Source organism: Sturnus vulgaris, chromosome 2 (assembly GCF_052056855.1).
Source record: "Sturnus vulgaris isolate bStuVul1 chromosome 2, bStuVul1.hap1, whole genome shotgun sequence".
Lineage (NCBI taxonomy): Eukaryota > Metazoa > Chordata > Aves > Passeriformes > Sturnidae > Sturnus > Sturnus vulgaris.
Window position 1 is genome coordinate 44338412 of NC_142244.1, and position 16693 is coordinate 44355104.

The following is a 16693-nucleotide window of genomic DNA, read 5'->3' on the forward strand; positions in this document are numbered from 1 at the left end:
CAGTCTCTAGATCTCCTGGTTATTTTCCAAACTACTTAAAAAAAAAAAAAAACAGAAACAAAAACTCAAATCAAAATATTTAACACCCCTCTCCCTAAAAAAAAAATTAAAAAAAAATTTTAAAAAGAGAAACAAACCACCACCACAGGAAACCCAAACCTTAAACTCTAAAATTAGGTTAGAATTTGAATCCGCCAGTCTTCAGGCATGTGATAGTGCTTAATGCCAGTAAAGATTTCTTTTCAATTGGAAATTCTGATTCTTAGTAACTGCAGAAATGTTCTTTATGTACATAAAATGAGAGCATTTTTCTTTTCTTTGAAGTTGTTCTTGTCAAAATGCAAATAATTTGTATTTGACTGTAGAACTTGTGGATGGGTAAGGAGATGAAGCTTGTGTGCTTCGTAATTCACAGCACTTTGAAAGTCCTTTTTGGTGAAGGATGGTGGGTGATGTGTCTTGGAGCCGTCACTCTTCTTGATACTAGAATTGATGTAACTTTGCTAACAAATGCTTAGCACGTGGTGGGTGTTTTAGCTTTGTTTTTCTAAGGTCTGTTACCACAGACCTACATTTATGGTACAGTCTGAATTGATTTCCTTAGTTTATACTATGTTTGTCCAGTTTAACAATGTTTTGCTTCTCCACGACATAAATGAACAATAATAAATAGTGCCAGATAAATAGATGTTGGATTTGAGAATTTATTCTGCAAAATAAAATGTCTTCCATTGCTTGATTATCCTAGAGATATTGATTTAATTCCAGGAATATTTACTCACTTTATTCTGTTCACACAGTACAGTGCTATATTTCCTGAGTAGGTAGAATTTTAAGTTTTAATTTGATAATACATACTACATATATAGTGGCTGATTGATAGGTTACACTGATTTAATGTAATTCACTAATGTTTTTTAGTCTTTTGTGTTGACACTAGTTTCTTATTGAGATATGGTGAAGCTCACATAAAATAGATCATCTTGAACGTAAGGATTGGGACAGTTGTCATGTAATTCAACTACTATGAGAAAAAAATCTACTTAATGCAGGGAAAGATAATGTAGTGTTGATGTCAGTTCTTGTTATGTCCATTGAGACCTTTCCTGTGCTCCTGTTCAAAACAAAGGGAAAGATCTTTACCTGTGAAGAATGTCCTGTTTCAATGCTTAACTTGATAATTAAAAGTACACTGTTTATAGTAAGTTACTCTGGTCCACGTGCTGCAGATAGGAGCAAAATGAAGTCCTATATTCCTCCATGTACTGCTAGGATTTATTTAAACATTTCATCCCTGTAAGTGGGGGGCTTACCTACTTTGTATTCCATCAGTTGCTGAGCATTATTTGGAAATTGTAGAGAAGAACTGATCTGTTGTGATATATTTGGGGTGGTTTCTTAGTATATAGCATTCAAACACTCAGGATATAGAGCAGGTAAGATACAAATGCAGACTGTGATTTGATGGAGGTTGAAGAGAAAGGTTTTGAGGGAAGGTGTAGAGGAAATGGAAATGTAGGTAATGAAGCACTGAGCTGAGTGGGAGGGGAAAAATGTTTGCCTTATTGAACCAGTCATATGGTCAGTATGATATTAGTGTAATCAGCTTGCTTACTTTGAGGTTTTTTCTCCATGGCACTTGGCTCTAAGACTGCTGATTGTAGTTCAGTTGGTCACATAGGGAACATGCTGACTTTTCTCAAGTGATACTGAACTAGGGAAAAGCTGGAAGCTGCTGCTTCCTAAAATAGCTATCCTTGTTAACAGCTCCATATGAACATTAACTGTACTTTGTGTGGTATGCTTAAGCTGTCTTGAGGAATCAATAATGCTGTCCTTGTGCTGAAAATTTGAGGTACATCTAAAACTGCTTTTTCCATAGCCCGTTCATCCGTCCCATGTTCATCTATTCTTTGAAAAATTGATGAATATTGTTCTTTGAGTGCATTCCTACAGTTCACTGTAAAAATGGTTCTGTAATGCAGGGAGAAAACATTTTTCCTTCTGTTTCTTACTCTGCACTCTTCTATAAACAAAGGCTATAAATTATGTGCCTTGCATTTTATTAGTTCGCAGTGTTACATAGATTTTTATAAGAGTTAAATGAATGTGTTATTATGGGTACAGTGGTGTTTTCCCAGTTTCCACTATTGCCAGAACTGAGCTGAGCAAATATAACAGAAGTGTAGGGGAGGAGTAGCACATGCTGGTACAGAAATTTAAACACACAGTCTCTGAAGCATTACACTGCACTGTTTTTACATCTGTATTATCTTTACCTGTTTTCGTTGCTTTGCAAAACTGACAAGCAGAAAAGTGGAAAATTGTTCTCCAGTATGAAGGTTTATGTATAGTTCAGTATATATAGGGCAGTCTTTACTATGTTGCACCATGTTTTATGAATAAATAGGCTGTAAAAAGAAATAAAGGAGTCTTGCTGTATGTGGCATGTTGCTTAGTGAAGCTGAATATTTGAAAACCTACGCAACCAAAGATGCAGTGTACTTAATAGTACCTTGCCAAGGTTTAACCCCAGCCATCAAACAGTATAATTTATTGGTGGGATGATCAGAAGTAGGTCAGGTTCATCCAAAGCATAGCCCAGTACTAGCCATGGTGCAGAAAATAACCTCTATCCCAGACAAAACCAGCACATACTGTATTAAATGAGCTGTATTGTGACCCTACTGTAGTGTATCAGTAGCTCTTTGATCTGGAATTGCTTGTGTGCGTGTTTAGAGAGGGTAAATATACATATCTTAAAACCTTTTTAAAAACCAATTTGTGGTATGTCTGCCTTGTAACAGAAGGTTAGATTAAAATGTGATAATTAATTTGACATAAGTAATTATTTTGGTGACTACTGCCTCATTGTATATTCTTCGGAATTTGTTACTTGTTGTGGTTTTGCTGAAGTATTTGAAAATGAGCATTCCATGTAATCCAGAAAAGCATAATTTTAAGGATAATTTATTTAGGGAAGGAATGGTACCAAGTTAATAATGCATTGGATTCTAATTTATAACAATAATATCTGAATATAATTTTTAATTGATACCAGTTCTAAATGATTAGATAACAGATTTTGTTGTCTGTATTTGTGTGCATTTTGGAGTTGTATCTTCGTCTCTGTGTTCTCAGAGCAGTGTTGCTTAATGGCATCAAGATAATGTTGATGCTTGTTATGAATAGGCTGCATTTGTTGCTCATTAGCAAAACGTGCTAATCACATACTCAAAAAATAATTATTCATTACACTTTTGTATTTTCATTGAATTGAATGCTTCCATAATGAGAGCTATGAATGTACTTGCCATTTTTTTCAAAACAGAGAAATCTAAACTTCAACGTTTTGCAGAGGGCTGGGTGGGTTACTTGACAGTCCCACTGTCCTCATCTTTTTGTATGAAGTTGAAAGGCAAGTGTACATTCCTTTCACTTTACTTTAGTGTGACTGGTTACTAAGCTACCTTGGACAGATTGTTCAGGTGTCAGTGGGGAGGAGAGTAGCCTGTCTCATAACCTGAGGATGTGGTCTATGCACAGAAAGTTTGGGAAGACTAATGATTGTATACTAGCCAGTTCATTACCACTCCTTAGGCCCTGAATATGAACGCATCCTGCCGAGGTACTGGACTATGCTTGAGATTCCACACATAACTGGCTTGGTTTGAAAATCCATTAAGTCATATTTAAAAATGGCAAATAACTGATCAAAGAGAGAAGGAAACAAGTGTTTAGTTTAAGGGTACAACATCTAGTTACGGTACAACAGTTTAGATTATGGTATTCGTGATGAACCTTATCTCACCATTGCTCTAGCTCTGATTGCTGTAGCTGTTGGTTGGGAAAGTGGTGGTGGCCAGGGCGAGGGTTTGAGAATCTGACATACACTGATGCTTGGAGAGGATCCAAACAGTTCTTGTTTGGTTTTGAATGTGGCTGTTGTTGGCAGGCTTAACCTTTTGTTGTTAAACTTTCTGTGCTAGCAGGTCATTGTTGTGAATGCATGACTGTCCTAACTCTTTCTTTGTTTTGTCTTAGCCACATTGATCAAACAACAACATGGCAAGATCCTAGGAAGGCTATGCTTTCCCAGATGAATGTTACAGCTCCCACCAGTCCTTCTGTGCAGCAGAACATCATGAACTCTGCATCAGGTAAGCAAAATTTGTATTTATGAAAAAGATCATACAAGTAAACTACAAGCTATTGTAATCAAGGGGGAAGGAGTCCAGATTTGATGAATGTTCTTCTAGTTATCCTGGTTTGAAACTTTTAATTTGTTGATGCCTGCTTCATCAAGCAAGAGGCTGATAGTTGAAGTAAGAGAATTTGGCCATTTATATTGTCAATAGAAAGTACATGAAGTTCTTTGTGTTTTTATTTTTTCAAATGAGTGCTTCAAACTTTTAAGGAAGCAGAATTTTTGTCTTATTTTCTTCTGACTAAAAAGTGCTGTTAAATTTATGAATTTCCATTAAATTAATATCAATTTGCATGAAAGCTTTTGTGCTTCACAGTGTTCTTCTGCCTCCATTTGGTCACTGACTAGACATGGTATACTGCCATTTGTTTACATTTCCGACATTTAATATGAATATATAATTTTTTCCTGTCCTCCCTAAATGGATCAAGCAAATACCTTGAAAATCTTGTTTAGAGGCAGAAGTGTTTTGGTTTTCCTCTTGTGTTTCTATTACTTCCAAAATCCAGTATCATGGTCATTATTACTCTAGCTGAGAAAGTCGGATGTCTTTTCCTGGAATATAGAATTGTTTTTCAGCTGGCTTGGTGGGGGGCTGTCACTAGACAGCAGTAAAACGTTCTTGTTCTTGCTATAGAATCTCCTGCATGTTCTCAGATCTCTCTCATCTGATTATGCAGAGAGCAAGCAGATAGATTTGGTGCCATGCTAGTTTGAGTGCTTGGTCTTCCTCTTGCTTTGTCACCTCCTGTCTGTCACTGAGGTTCATGTTATATTTATTTTCTCATAGTCTGACTGTATTTTGTGTGTGTCTGCTGTTCCTGTACTTCCCAAGGGTTATTCTCTGGTGCTGCTTTTTGTGGTCTGTTTAGACAGCTTTGTTTCATGCTGCAATTCATGTGCTGCAGACAATACCGGAAGATTAACAGGCGTGACCAAACTGTGCTGTTCATGACTGAGTATTAGAGGGGAAGTTAATCAAACTTTTTGCTGGCTAGGCCAGGAGGCTGGATTATCCTGAAACAAATGAGTCCTGTTCAAGTTCAGGAAGTCGTGATTCACAACAATTAAGGTCTCAGGCTCTGATGTGAAAATAAAATAGTGTGATTATTTTTCCTGTAAATTTATCCCAGGAAACCTGCAGCGACAGAGGTGGCATGTTTTTTGCAGGGACACTTGTTGAGGAGGGAGAATAGGAGAAAGGAAACAATTCCCTTGGTCTGTCCTGCCTTTTCGCTTATTTGTACTAAAACTAGATGCTTGCTGTTTCAATACTGATATAAATTCTGTATTTTAAGATGACTCCTCAAACCTTCTGTTGTACCAAGAATTGACAGGAAAAAATACTGATAGTAAAGCAGGAATCACTTTATGTACTTAGAAAGAAATGAAGGGTCCTTAGCAAAAATTTTACTGTTAAATTGTAACAGAGTGATAACAAACTAGAAAAGAAGCTAGCAATCTTGGACACAAGGATTATTTTTAAAAGAACATGAAGAATTTACATGTAATTGCCTGATATAACTGCGTGAGAAAGTGATGCTGCATAGATATTGTTGTTCATGCAATAAAGAATAGTTGAAATGTGCAAGTGGGTTGTCTTGTGATTTGAGAAAGCACTAACTTGGATGCAAGTTCATCGAACATTTATTTTTAATTTCACAGATGATACTGTGTTGAATATCACCTGAAAATCCTGGGAAGTTTTTTTTTTTTCCCTCGGGTGCTCTGAATCTGATAAAGTGCATGAAGGAGTCAGAACTCTTGTGTATACTGAATTGCACCACATGTTACGTGATGTTGGATTTTTTTAAACTTAAGTCAGTTGAGGTAGTATGACTTGAAACTGGCCCTTTGGATGAACTTGCTTACTCCTATTTTCTATTAACAAAAGTCTGCTTTGAATTAAATAATACCAAACCTGCATTTATTGGGTGTGATTCTGTTTCTGATACTTGATCTGGCAAATGTTTATGTACTAGTTTTAAATTATGACTGTAATTTAATTTTCTTTGTTTTGTTTTTGCTAAAGTCTCTTATATCTAGTTTTGTTATTTTTTATTACTGAGATCATGGTAGCTTATGCTTCCTTGGTAGCCTCTTGAATCATCTTTGAGAGAAATGGAAAAGTCAAGTAACTATGTACTGCTTCAGCACAGTGGAACTTACAGTCATGATGTTGGCACTCAGATTTAAGACTACTTAATGTTCTAATTTGGGTATTCATCCTCAAGAACTGGGAAATCAAGTTGAGACCTTTAAGACAGAAGTTTCCTGTTATGAAATATTACTGGCAGTGAAGCATACCCTAGTGCATGAGAGCCTTTCATGAAAGATATTGGGAAAAAACAAGTGTAAGTATTGTGACAGCTGGAGATCACTGACTTGCAAAAAAGTGTCTGAAATGCCACAAAGGAGAATATTTTCCTTTCTGTATAGACCTTGTATGGTGCTTGTTAATTTTAGCCCTTAAAGTTACTGTCCAAGTTCTAGTGTACTGCCACAGGAGCCTGTAAGTCAAGTTACTGTCCTGAAATGTAAGAGAGATTTCTGGGAGCTGTCTTGAGAGCCTTTAGAAGTTTTAACCATTTAGCCAGAATGAGAGTTCTTGGCATTAGCTAGAATTAAGAACAGGAAAACAAACTGAAGGTGCAGAGAGAGACGAGAACTCTGAAGACTGATGTGTACATGTTGGAGATACACCTGTTGTCTTTTTGGATAAATAGGGGAAGAAGAACTCAGGAGAGTGTGATAAGGGCAAGTCAAAAGATTGCTAAAATATAAAAATGGGAAGATTTAGTTTAGCATGAGATTGAAATCGTTAGGTTATTTGTCTTAAGAAATTCCATCTCTTAAGGCACTGAAGACTGGATGAGAACCCAGGTATCTTGCTGCAAATTACATTTCTTCAAGGAAGTTGATGGACATCTGAACCAGTCTTATCTATTCCAGGCATGATTTTTGTGAATGAGTTATTCTCTGAGTGTTAGCTACATCCTTTATAGGAAGTCATCTGTATGTGAAAAGTGAGGGGGTTTTTGTCTCAGTCTTTCTTAGCTTACTACATGTAATCAACTAAAATAGTTTGGGCCATATGTATGCAGAGAAGGAGCACAGTGCTCTTTTAGATGGCATTTGTTGGTTAATCTGTGAAATAGGATTGCATCTTCAGTAGTGGAAAGGAAACAAGATTATTATTTGTAAATATGCCACATGTATATAAAAATTCATTGTGACTGTTCTGATTTTTTTGTGCTGTATTTCTAACCATTTTTTCCCTAAAGGAAAACAGAAAGAACAGAAAAAAAGAACTTAGTTTCTTCTGTGATTTAAAACAAACAAACAGAAAGGTAGTAATAGTGGTACATTGTTCTACTTAGGAACATCTCCTATACATTTCCTACTGAGGTAACTTTATACATTTGAAAATAAACAGTGGCTGTTTCATATACAATTACAGTTGATACAACAGAGATGGGATAATTGTATTTATATATTTCTGTTGTTCAGATACTTTTACTTCCTGAATCATCTTTGAATCATGCTTGACAGCACTGCATCCTTTAGCCTCTTCTGCTTGCGCATAGACCTTAGATAATTTGCTTTAGAACAGATTATGTGTCTTTGCCCTCTTCTGTCTTCATGCCTATGTGGTAGTTTTGAACTGAGTTTTCCAGTGAAAGTTTGTAGACCCAGTGTAATTCCATCGTCTCTTAAGGTAAGGCTGTAGTGCCATGTTAAATGTTGGTAAGAAAACGGACACTTGAATTCGCAGCTCTCACGGGACAGGAAGGTAGGAAGTAATATGCCAATTACTAAAACAAGTTTTAGCTCTTCTCTTAGATCCTTGCTCACTTCAGTTGCAGATTGCTCCTATGTAGCCAGTCACACTACAAAATTCTATTTTGTATGCAATCAACACTACAATCTGTTGTGAAACTCAAGTTTCTAAGTATCTGCATGACAGTAATGTTCATTTATTTCTTCATCTGCAAAACCTGCCCCTTTTTATACTAATTTGACAGGATAAAGATGTACTTTAAGTAAGTTTTGTAGACTTTGATGTAATTTTTTTAAGTTTTAGAACCACAGAGGATGAAAGGGAAAAGTTCAGCTTTCACAGAGAAAGATTAGGAAAGGTCTTGGAGATAAGTTTTTGTATTAGGTGAAGGTGATTCCTGTTGTTGAACATAGGTATTCTAGTTCCTACGTGGTTCTTGCATGTTCAGTTGGTAGATAGATACAGATGCCCTCATACATGCATTGACCTATTGATAAAATATGGCTTTGTTTACATTTGTTTTAAAATTAAGCATTAGGAACTGTAGAGTCTTGCAAGATTCACTTCCGATCCGAGCACAGGTTGAATCTCTAGTACATTTTTGCTCTTGTTACTCTTCCAGTTGCTTTCTATCTGCCAGCAGCAAGTTCTGCTTTGCATTCCAGATTCCATGGCATATGAGAATGTTTTTAAAAAAGAAAACTCATAAAAAGTGGAGACACGCACCAAAGAGACATGCACACAGGCTTTTAAAATTACATGTTATTTATATGAAGTTACACCATTATGTAAATATTTAGCTACAGAAGTATGGTTTATCAGTAGTTCTGTAAAGATGGCTTACATTTGGAAATGAGAATTTAATTTTTCGATAACTTTGTCCTTAAAAGTACCGCAGTGCAGGCTCAGTTCCCTACCTAGAAGGGTTGTGTCTCCCTGTGCAAATTATTTCATAGAATTCTAAACTTACAGTTATGATAGTGTTCGACTGTCATAGGAGGTACCAAACAGAACACTGTCACAAGGATATTGTTTATGTTAAATATTTATGAAAGTTGGAGGGGAGACTGGAGAAGTACTTGAAAGAGAGGTATGTTGGCACTCAGTAAGCAGACAGAAACTGGCCCAAGGAATAACTTATTTGGAAGGGACCCACAAGGATCACCAAGTCCAACTCCTGGCCCCTCACGGGACATCCCCAAGAGTCACGCCATTGAGAGCATTGTCCAAATGCTTCTTGAGCTCTGTCCGGACTGGGGCTATGACCATGTCCTTGGGGAGCCTGTTCTGGTGCCCAACATACTTGGAAGCCAAGTGACTATTCGTAGCCTCTATACCTTTTAGGTCTCCATATGTATTTGGTGCTTTATTTAAAAGTCTGTAGAGTGTGACAGTCACTAAACGGGCTTCTTCCAGCAACCAGTAAGATCTGTCCATCGCTCCAGGCTAGATGGACTAAATGGACTTTCTGTTAGACTCAGTATTACTGTTTCTGTACAAGATGAGCTACTGTAACTCTGGAAACTAGTGAGAAGGTCTGAATGGCAGCAATATAGGACTTAGCTTTTGTGACTTTGAAAATTTGAAAATTCTGTTCCTCTTGAGCCTTTTGGGGCAAAATGGGCATGTAATTGCAAAGGAGTTTTCCTATATGCTCTGGGCGAATGTATCTCCTTTTCCTCAGCATAGGTTTAATTCTTTCCTCTGGTACTTGCCTCTAATACAGAGTTTGTCAAGTGACCATTTGACTGTCTTCTAGTTTCACAATTACTCACAAAACCAAACAGGAATTACAGTAGGCAGTGATTTCAGTTTGGGAACTGCCTTTTCAGTATGTAAGGATGATAGCAGAAACATGAGAGCAGTTTGTTGTCCAAGGAAGAAAGCTACTGATGGAGAAAGTTACTGATGCCAAAAGTTTCTAGAGAAAGAAGCTCTGCTTCTGCAGTCGTTTCTGGCACTTAACAAGGAAGGCTTGCTGCTGTGACAGCCAGGTGAGCAGATGGACCTCTCTGTTCCACAGCTGTGCGTTTTATTTAGGAAGAGAACCTTGCCCAGGTTTATCTCTAGTTGTAAGCTAGTACTCATCAGATCACTGAATCTCATGAGTAGCATTATTCCAGCAGGTGGATGGACTGATCAGCTCCTGGCAGCCTTCTTCAAAGGCATTTTGTCCTTGCTTGCTACAAAGGAACGTGCTGGACCAGTACAGTTTTCAGCATTCAGCAGGACTGACACCCCAAGGCTGGTTTTGTTTTTCATAAAGCCCCAAAGAGAATTTTTCTGGCTTTGCAGATCACAAATAATTTCTTGCTGAGTTTCTTCAAGGGATTTGTGGCATAGCAGGACTCTGAGAATGGTCCTGAGAAGGTCTGCCCACATGGCTAGTGTGTTGGCTCAGCAAAATGAGTGGGTTTGGTTCTTCATTGGCTTCTCTGCTTGGATGATGGGATGCATGTCTCTGTGCTCCTGTGCCCCAGTTTTATAAAAAAAGCGTCTCACTGATTAGCTGACTGGTCTTTGGGTATGGTAACAAAATGCAGTGTTCTTTGCACTGGAGCTTTCATTTCTCCATCAAAGTCCTTTTGTACACTGAATGTGTTAAGGTTTAATAATTATTTGCAGTATTGTCACTCTTTCTTGCCTGTTTGTTCATGAGCTTCTGATAAAAACTGAGGTACTCGTTACTTGTAGGCAACATTTAAAGCTTGCAAGCATTCGAGATGGGAAGGAAATGTCTAGTGTTCACTGTTTTTCCTCACTTGAAAATCTGTAGCTCTAATGATGGAGTAGTGAAGTTGTTAGAGAAGGGCTTTGTTTTCTGAGCCAAAATGAAAGTTTAAATTAGAAATGTAATTTGCAAGGGATCTTCAAAGACCACAGTAAGAAATTCTTGTCCTGGTTATGCCTTGGGATATTACTGGAATGCAATTGAATTATTTTTTTTACTCTTTTTGACATTTCTCCAAGAACATCTTTTGAGATTAAGCAAACAAATCTATCCTTCCCACCTCTCCGCCTGGCTTTAGACAGAATTCTTCAGCAGGAGCATGACTTCAGGACAAAGTTACAGTCAAGAGCTAATGTAGTTTGAAGATGGGTATAGTAGACATTTATCAGGTAGATGCTTATTTTTGGATATCTGAATCTCATGTGTGAAATAATTATGTTCGTGTATACTTAGTGTATCTTACATTATACAGAGTAATCTGTTAGTCCAAATGTAGCAGCCACATGGCTTCTGGTGTTGTATTACTGTATTACACCGAGGAAGAGTAGAGGAACTTGAAATACAATGGCTTGCTGCTAGAGCAGGTTTTGTTCTAATTTCCTTTAGATTCTTAACATGTGTAGTGAATCTGTTCTTGTATAATTTGAGGATTGTACTTATATCTAAAATACAGGGAAGATCTTCCTGTATCTAATTTATATATTTTTAAAAGTCCGTGTGAGTATAAAAATTCAAACCCATGTATTTGTAAAGCACCTTCCAGATAAGATAAGTATAATTTTTTTAAAATAGTTTTCAGTCTAAGCTACGTATGAATGAATGTATGTGATCATACAGAGATGAGAATGAGGGATTTAAGAACTGTATAGGAGTGAAAGCTAATTTCTTGAAAGCTACTGATGGGAACACATGGGAATCACTCCTCAGGCTCTGTGTTCAGACATCAGCTGTGTACTCCACAACATCATTATGTACCTCCCTTTGACCATTTTCTAGAAATAGTTTTTGTTGTGTGTGCTTTCTGCTTGTAGAGGTGTTGCACTGCTGTTCATAGCACTATGTCTTTGTGGCTGCTCATGGTGTTTTCTTGCCTGTGCTTTGTCATTCCTTGTTTGCTTGCCTTGTTCTTCAGGCTTGCATTTTTGTCTGCTTAAGCCTTGAATGCTTTCACCGAAATTTGGAGTGTGAGGTAAAGGGGAAATAATTTTTTTCACTTCTTTTTTTCATTGTTTGTGAAAGACAGGAAAATTTCAGGTTCTTCTCTGTGTTAGCTTGTTGGTGCTGCTGTGTCTTAATCACTAGATGAACTTTCCTATGAGAGGTAGAATTATTCTATGCTTCTTTTTCCTGGTGCTCATGCTGGTTTCATTCTGGCAGGCTTGACTTATTGCTGGTTTTATACTAGAATGCTATAGCAAAATGATGCATCAAAAGCATATGAAAGGATGCAAACAAGTTTGAAAATTAAAGTCCAAATCCTAAATAAAAACAATAGAAGTGTTTCCTGTTCCTTGGTTTCCCACGCAGCACTTCTTTGCACTTAACCCCAGAAATGAGTTTGAAACTCTTCTGTTTCATGTACTGTTATATATGTAAAATGTTAAAATTTTTTTTAGATCAATTTCAGCTGGAGCAAACAAGCGCCCACCACCAACTCCTTCCTTCTATATTGCAGGCCCACTCCCCGATGGATGGGAACAAGCTATGACCCAGGATGGAGAAATTTACTACATAAACCATAAGAACAAGACCACATCTTGGCTAGACCCAAGGCTTGACCCACGCTTTGGTAAAAGTTCATCTCAATTCAGAATTCTTGATTTGCTTCAATTCACTCAGCTTTAATTTTCCAGGCATATTTTGAGAACTTTTTATAGTATGATTAAAATATATTTTGATTTATAGAGGCCTTATTTAAAGATTTATTTTTTTTTTAAGATAAAAACTATTAGCTTATATCCTTCAGGACTGTATGTTACCCAAGTTTCTAATGCTAGAGTTGGTATTTTGCCATATGATCCATACAGTTCCCCAAAGTGGTGACATTCAGAAATTACTTATTGAGACAGTTTCAGTCAAGCTCACTCATCCCTTTAAATTAGCAACACTTCACCACAGAAGAATCTTGCAATTCCTAAACAAATATTTACTTTCCTTTGTGCTATCTTAAGAGGGCATTGTCAAATAATAGTTCATGCTATTTAAATGCACTTGAAACATATACCAGCTTATAATTCCAGCTTGTCACAGTGATTATCATGACAAAACTTTCTGTTTCAAACAATATGATAAGGAATTATTAGTTTTGTTGTTCCTACTTTAATAACCTTTCTGTGGGGTAAAAACTATGTAATATTGGAAATAGAAATAGTAACCTACTTATCACTAGATGGAGAAGAAGCCTAAAGTCTAGTTGGAGAAATTCAACCAAACAGAACATCTATGTGATTTTTTCAGTAATGTTTTCGATCTATATAAAGAGCAGAACTGCAAAATTTTCAATAAAATACCGGCACAGATGACTATGAATAGAAATCACATATAATGTGAAGATGTTAAATTACTTTCTTAGATTGTCCAAGTGATGTATTTAATATGGTATTACAATTTTTTTTTTCTAAAGCCATGACCTGTGTGTGTCAGCCTTATTAGCTTGCCCTTGATTTGTTTTCCCAAAAACTTACTATTTTCAACTCCTTTGGATTTTAGTTATTTTTCCAGAGCCATGGAAAAACAGTAGGACTTAAAAAAAAAAAAAAAACGAAAAAAAAAAAAAAGAAGAGATCATTGTGGTTTTCAGGCTTTACTTTTGGACTCAGTGCAGCTAAATGAAAACAGTGTGCAGATCACTGAGTAGGTCAGGCTGAGGGGATGCAAAACCTTTGAAGCTTTACAGGGGTTGACCTAACAACAACTGTGGGCCCCTTTTTGGGAGAGGCATTAACTCCATGAATGCCATATACATACAGAGCTACAAAACCCCACACTCACTGTTCTGTTTTGTTTCCTGAAATGTCTGTTAGAAATTTTTCATTTTTGTTCTCTAAGCTTGAGTGCTTACTTACAACATCCATTTGTTCTTATGGAGAACACCAGATTGTCACACTTTGTTTATAAACTGCTCACCAGTTTGTAGACAGGTTGAACCACTATGCAACTTGAGCCCAAAGGTGGGGTGTCAGCTTTGGCAAATGTCCATGCTGGCTTTAACACCAGCCAGAGCCACAGACGTGTTTGCATGTTGCAAGAGGAGTGTGTGGGTAATTTGCAACTTCACAATTACTTAGTATGTGAATAAGGCTGAAAAGGAAGCAGTCATTTTGAAAATCAGTGTTGCCTTTTGCAATTATATTTACTCAGGTAATCTTGCAGGGTATTTGTTTTTCTTTACATGCAATACTTTATAGTTTCCAAAGACGAACTGGAATTAAAATTGCTGTGGAAAACACCTCATTGGACAGAGGTTATGAGTGAGATGAATCTTGCTTTTCACAACTATTTTGTATTCCTGTAAATAGAGTGGTCCATTTGTAAGGTCAAAAGCTGCATGTCTTGTGCATACTGAAACTCCATCAAATGTTAAGGCTGTGCAGTTAAACTGAAAGAAGTTAGAAATGTCCAAAAGACTGATTAAGGGTTTCTTGCTGCATAGCTTCCCTTTTTGGGCCCACTGTGTATGTGTATCCCAGACAGGCTTGAGTACATGCCAAGACTCTTTATTTTGTGGTTGGACTTTTAATCTGTTCCAGACCTTTTCAGTCAAAGAACTCAAGTGTAACTGAAAGGGGCAGGAAAGTAAAAAAAGCATGTGGGCTCTTCTGATCTAGAGTGACGGCAAATAGAGACAAGCTGCTAGCTGCTGTTGAGCTGGAAGGAGTTTTCCTTGAAAACCTACATTACACGTATTGTATCATGGTTTATGTTTTTATCATTTGAACCAAGAAAATGGAAAATTCTATTCCTGTTGCTTTACTGGCGACCTCCTTAAGTCACTCCAGTCAAGAAGAAAAAAAAAATCTGTTTGACAGAGTTAAATTACTGAGCCTTGCATTTATTTACCATGTGGAGATCCTCGACAAATATGTGCTGTGACCCTAAATAGCATGTGAATGACTCAGAAGTTTACCTTTCTGTGCTTAATATGGGTTGAAACTTCTGGTGGTATTTTACCCCAGAGGATGACCATACCCTTTTCTGTCTCTCTGCTTTAATATAAGGGCATGGTTTTCAATATTTTTGACTACTAATACTTCCAGAAGCAGGATGAATTAATGTTTGTCTTGTTGAAGCTTTTGATTATTACAATGATGCTAATGGTGATTGAAAATGAAGGAGGAGTTAATTTCTCTCTCTGCCACTTTCACCAATCTTAAGAACCATTGAAGAAAACAAAGCTCTTGAATGGTATGTGCAAACATACTCCTCTGTTCCAGTATTCAGAAGCAGAAAGTATGAAGAGTCTTTGCCCTTATTGCTTCTGAATTCCCAGCTTCCAGGGAGACAACCTTTAAGTCCCTGCATGCTCCTCATCACATGGAAGCTTTTCATTCATCTTTATTTTCTCTATTAGGTGTGGATACAGCTCTTTTTTAAATAGTGGTTGGAATTTTCCATTATTGTGGCTAGAAAAGAGAGAGGGGAAGGAGAATCAGTTGGAAAAAATTTCTTTAGGTGGACTGATTTGTTATATAGGGCATTTTGGTATAGCATTCTTGCTTTTAAGCAGAAAGTAAAAGAATATAGTTAGTATGTATTCTTTCTCGGAGCAGGCTTTTTGAAATAACGCCTCAGAAAAGAGCCTTTGTCAGAATAGCTGTGGGGTAGGCTGGGTCTGAAACTTGAGTGCTCCAAGTTCAAGATGAGAACTTTGTTCCAAGACTCATCTTTGAAATGAGTTCGAGGTCTTCAGCTACACCACTTAAGTGTCAGTGAAGTCCTGTGGCTCAGACTTTCAACCTCCAAATCTGCAAATACGATTTCAAAACAGTTTTGTGTTAGGGCAATTCACAAAGTTTAATATCTAGGAAAGATCTATGAAAGGAGGGTCTTATTATGCCAAGCACAGGCAGTCATAAAAGATGACATGGAATCAAAGGAGTGGGGATGGGAGGGGGTTATTCCTTAGGCCTGTGTCAGCAGGATTCTTGTCTAGTGGAGCATCTGGTAAAAACATGCTGTCCTACCTTCTCAGTGCCATTGCAGGCCTCTTAGTAAGATGCTTCAGTTTGCCTTGCTTTTTTTTTTTTTATTTAGTAGAGGGTTTTTTTCCTTGAGGGAATTGGACTGTCAGGTTGAACTTGCCTTTTGGACCATTTTGCCTTTTCTGCTGTTGTTCCTTGGTCATTCTTCACAGATCCTACTGGATTTTTAAGCCTTTCAGATAACATAATGCATTTTCTTGATATTCAAAGAACATCTGGATAGGAAGCAGGTCAGCTATGCATTCAGAGTGGCTGGAGGTGGTGAAGTAGAAGAACATCTGCTTTTCCTATAAGATAAATTTCCTATAACAAGTTGAAGTTTTAAAATGTCCAGCTTTTTTGCTGTTTCCAAGAATTGGCTTTTGTATCAAAAACCATTACAGGGATTTTAACTCTTAATTAAGTTTGCCACTGATAGGACTGGGTTTTGAAATGCAACCTTGAATAGTTTTCCCTTTGAGGTTGCTTAATATGTTAAATTCAAAGATGCAGTTAGAGTGGGAAAATACTGGAAACTGGCAGTCGATTTCCATGTCTCTGCTGGTTTAAGATTGGTGTGGAGACCTTACTACTCCAGTAGAGTAGTCAGACAAGTGTCTCTAGGGACTGGAGTAAAACAAGGTATTGTTTCAGCTTCCTTGTTATTTTATTCTAAACTTGGGTTTTAAAGACTTGTAACTAGTGGTCATACCAGTGTGACACACTCCCAGTCTCTTTCCTTCTGGTCTTTCAATTCTTGGAGCTGCATTAATGGGGTGTGAAGCAAAATATGT

At 37.2% G+C, this 16693-nt stretch overlaps 1 protein-coding gene across 4 annotated transcripts in view; it reads left to right on the forward strand.

Annotated features, from left to right (window-relative positions):
• Positions 1–16693, forward strand: part of YAP1 (Yes1 associated transcriptional regulator) — an 87724-nt gene that overhangs the window by 44575 nt on the left and 26456 nt on the right. For all 4 annotated transcript variants that reach the window (XM_014886585.2, XM_014886587.2, XM_014886586.2 and 1 more), the window contains exons 3-4: positions 4045–4160; positions 12395–12508. In XM_014886585.2, the coding sequence (XP_014742071.1) occupies positions 4045–4160; positions 12395–12508 (230 nt within the window). The remainder of the gene's footprint in view (positions 1–4044; positions 4161–12394; positions 12509–16693) is intronic.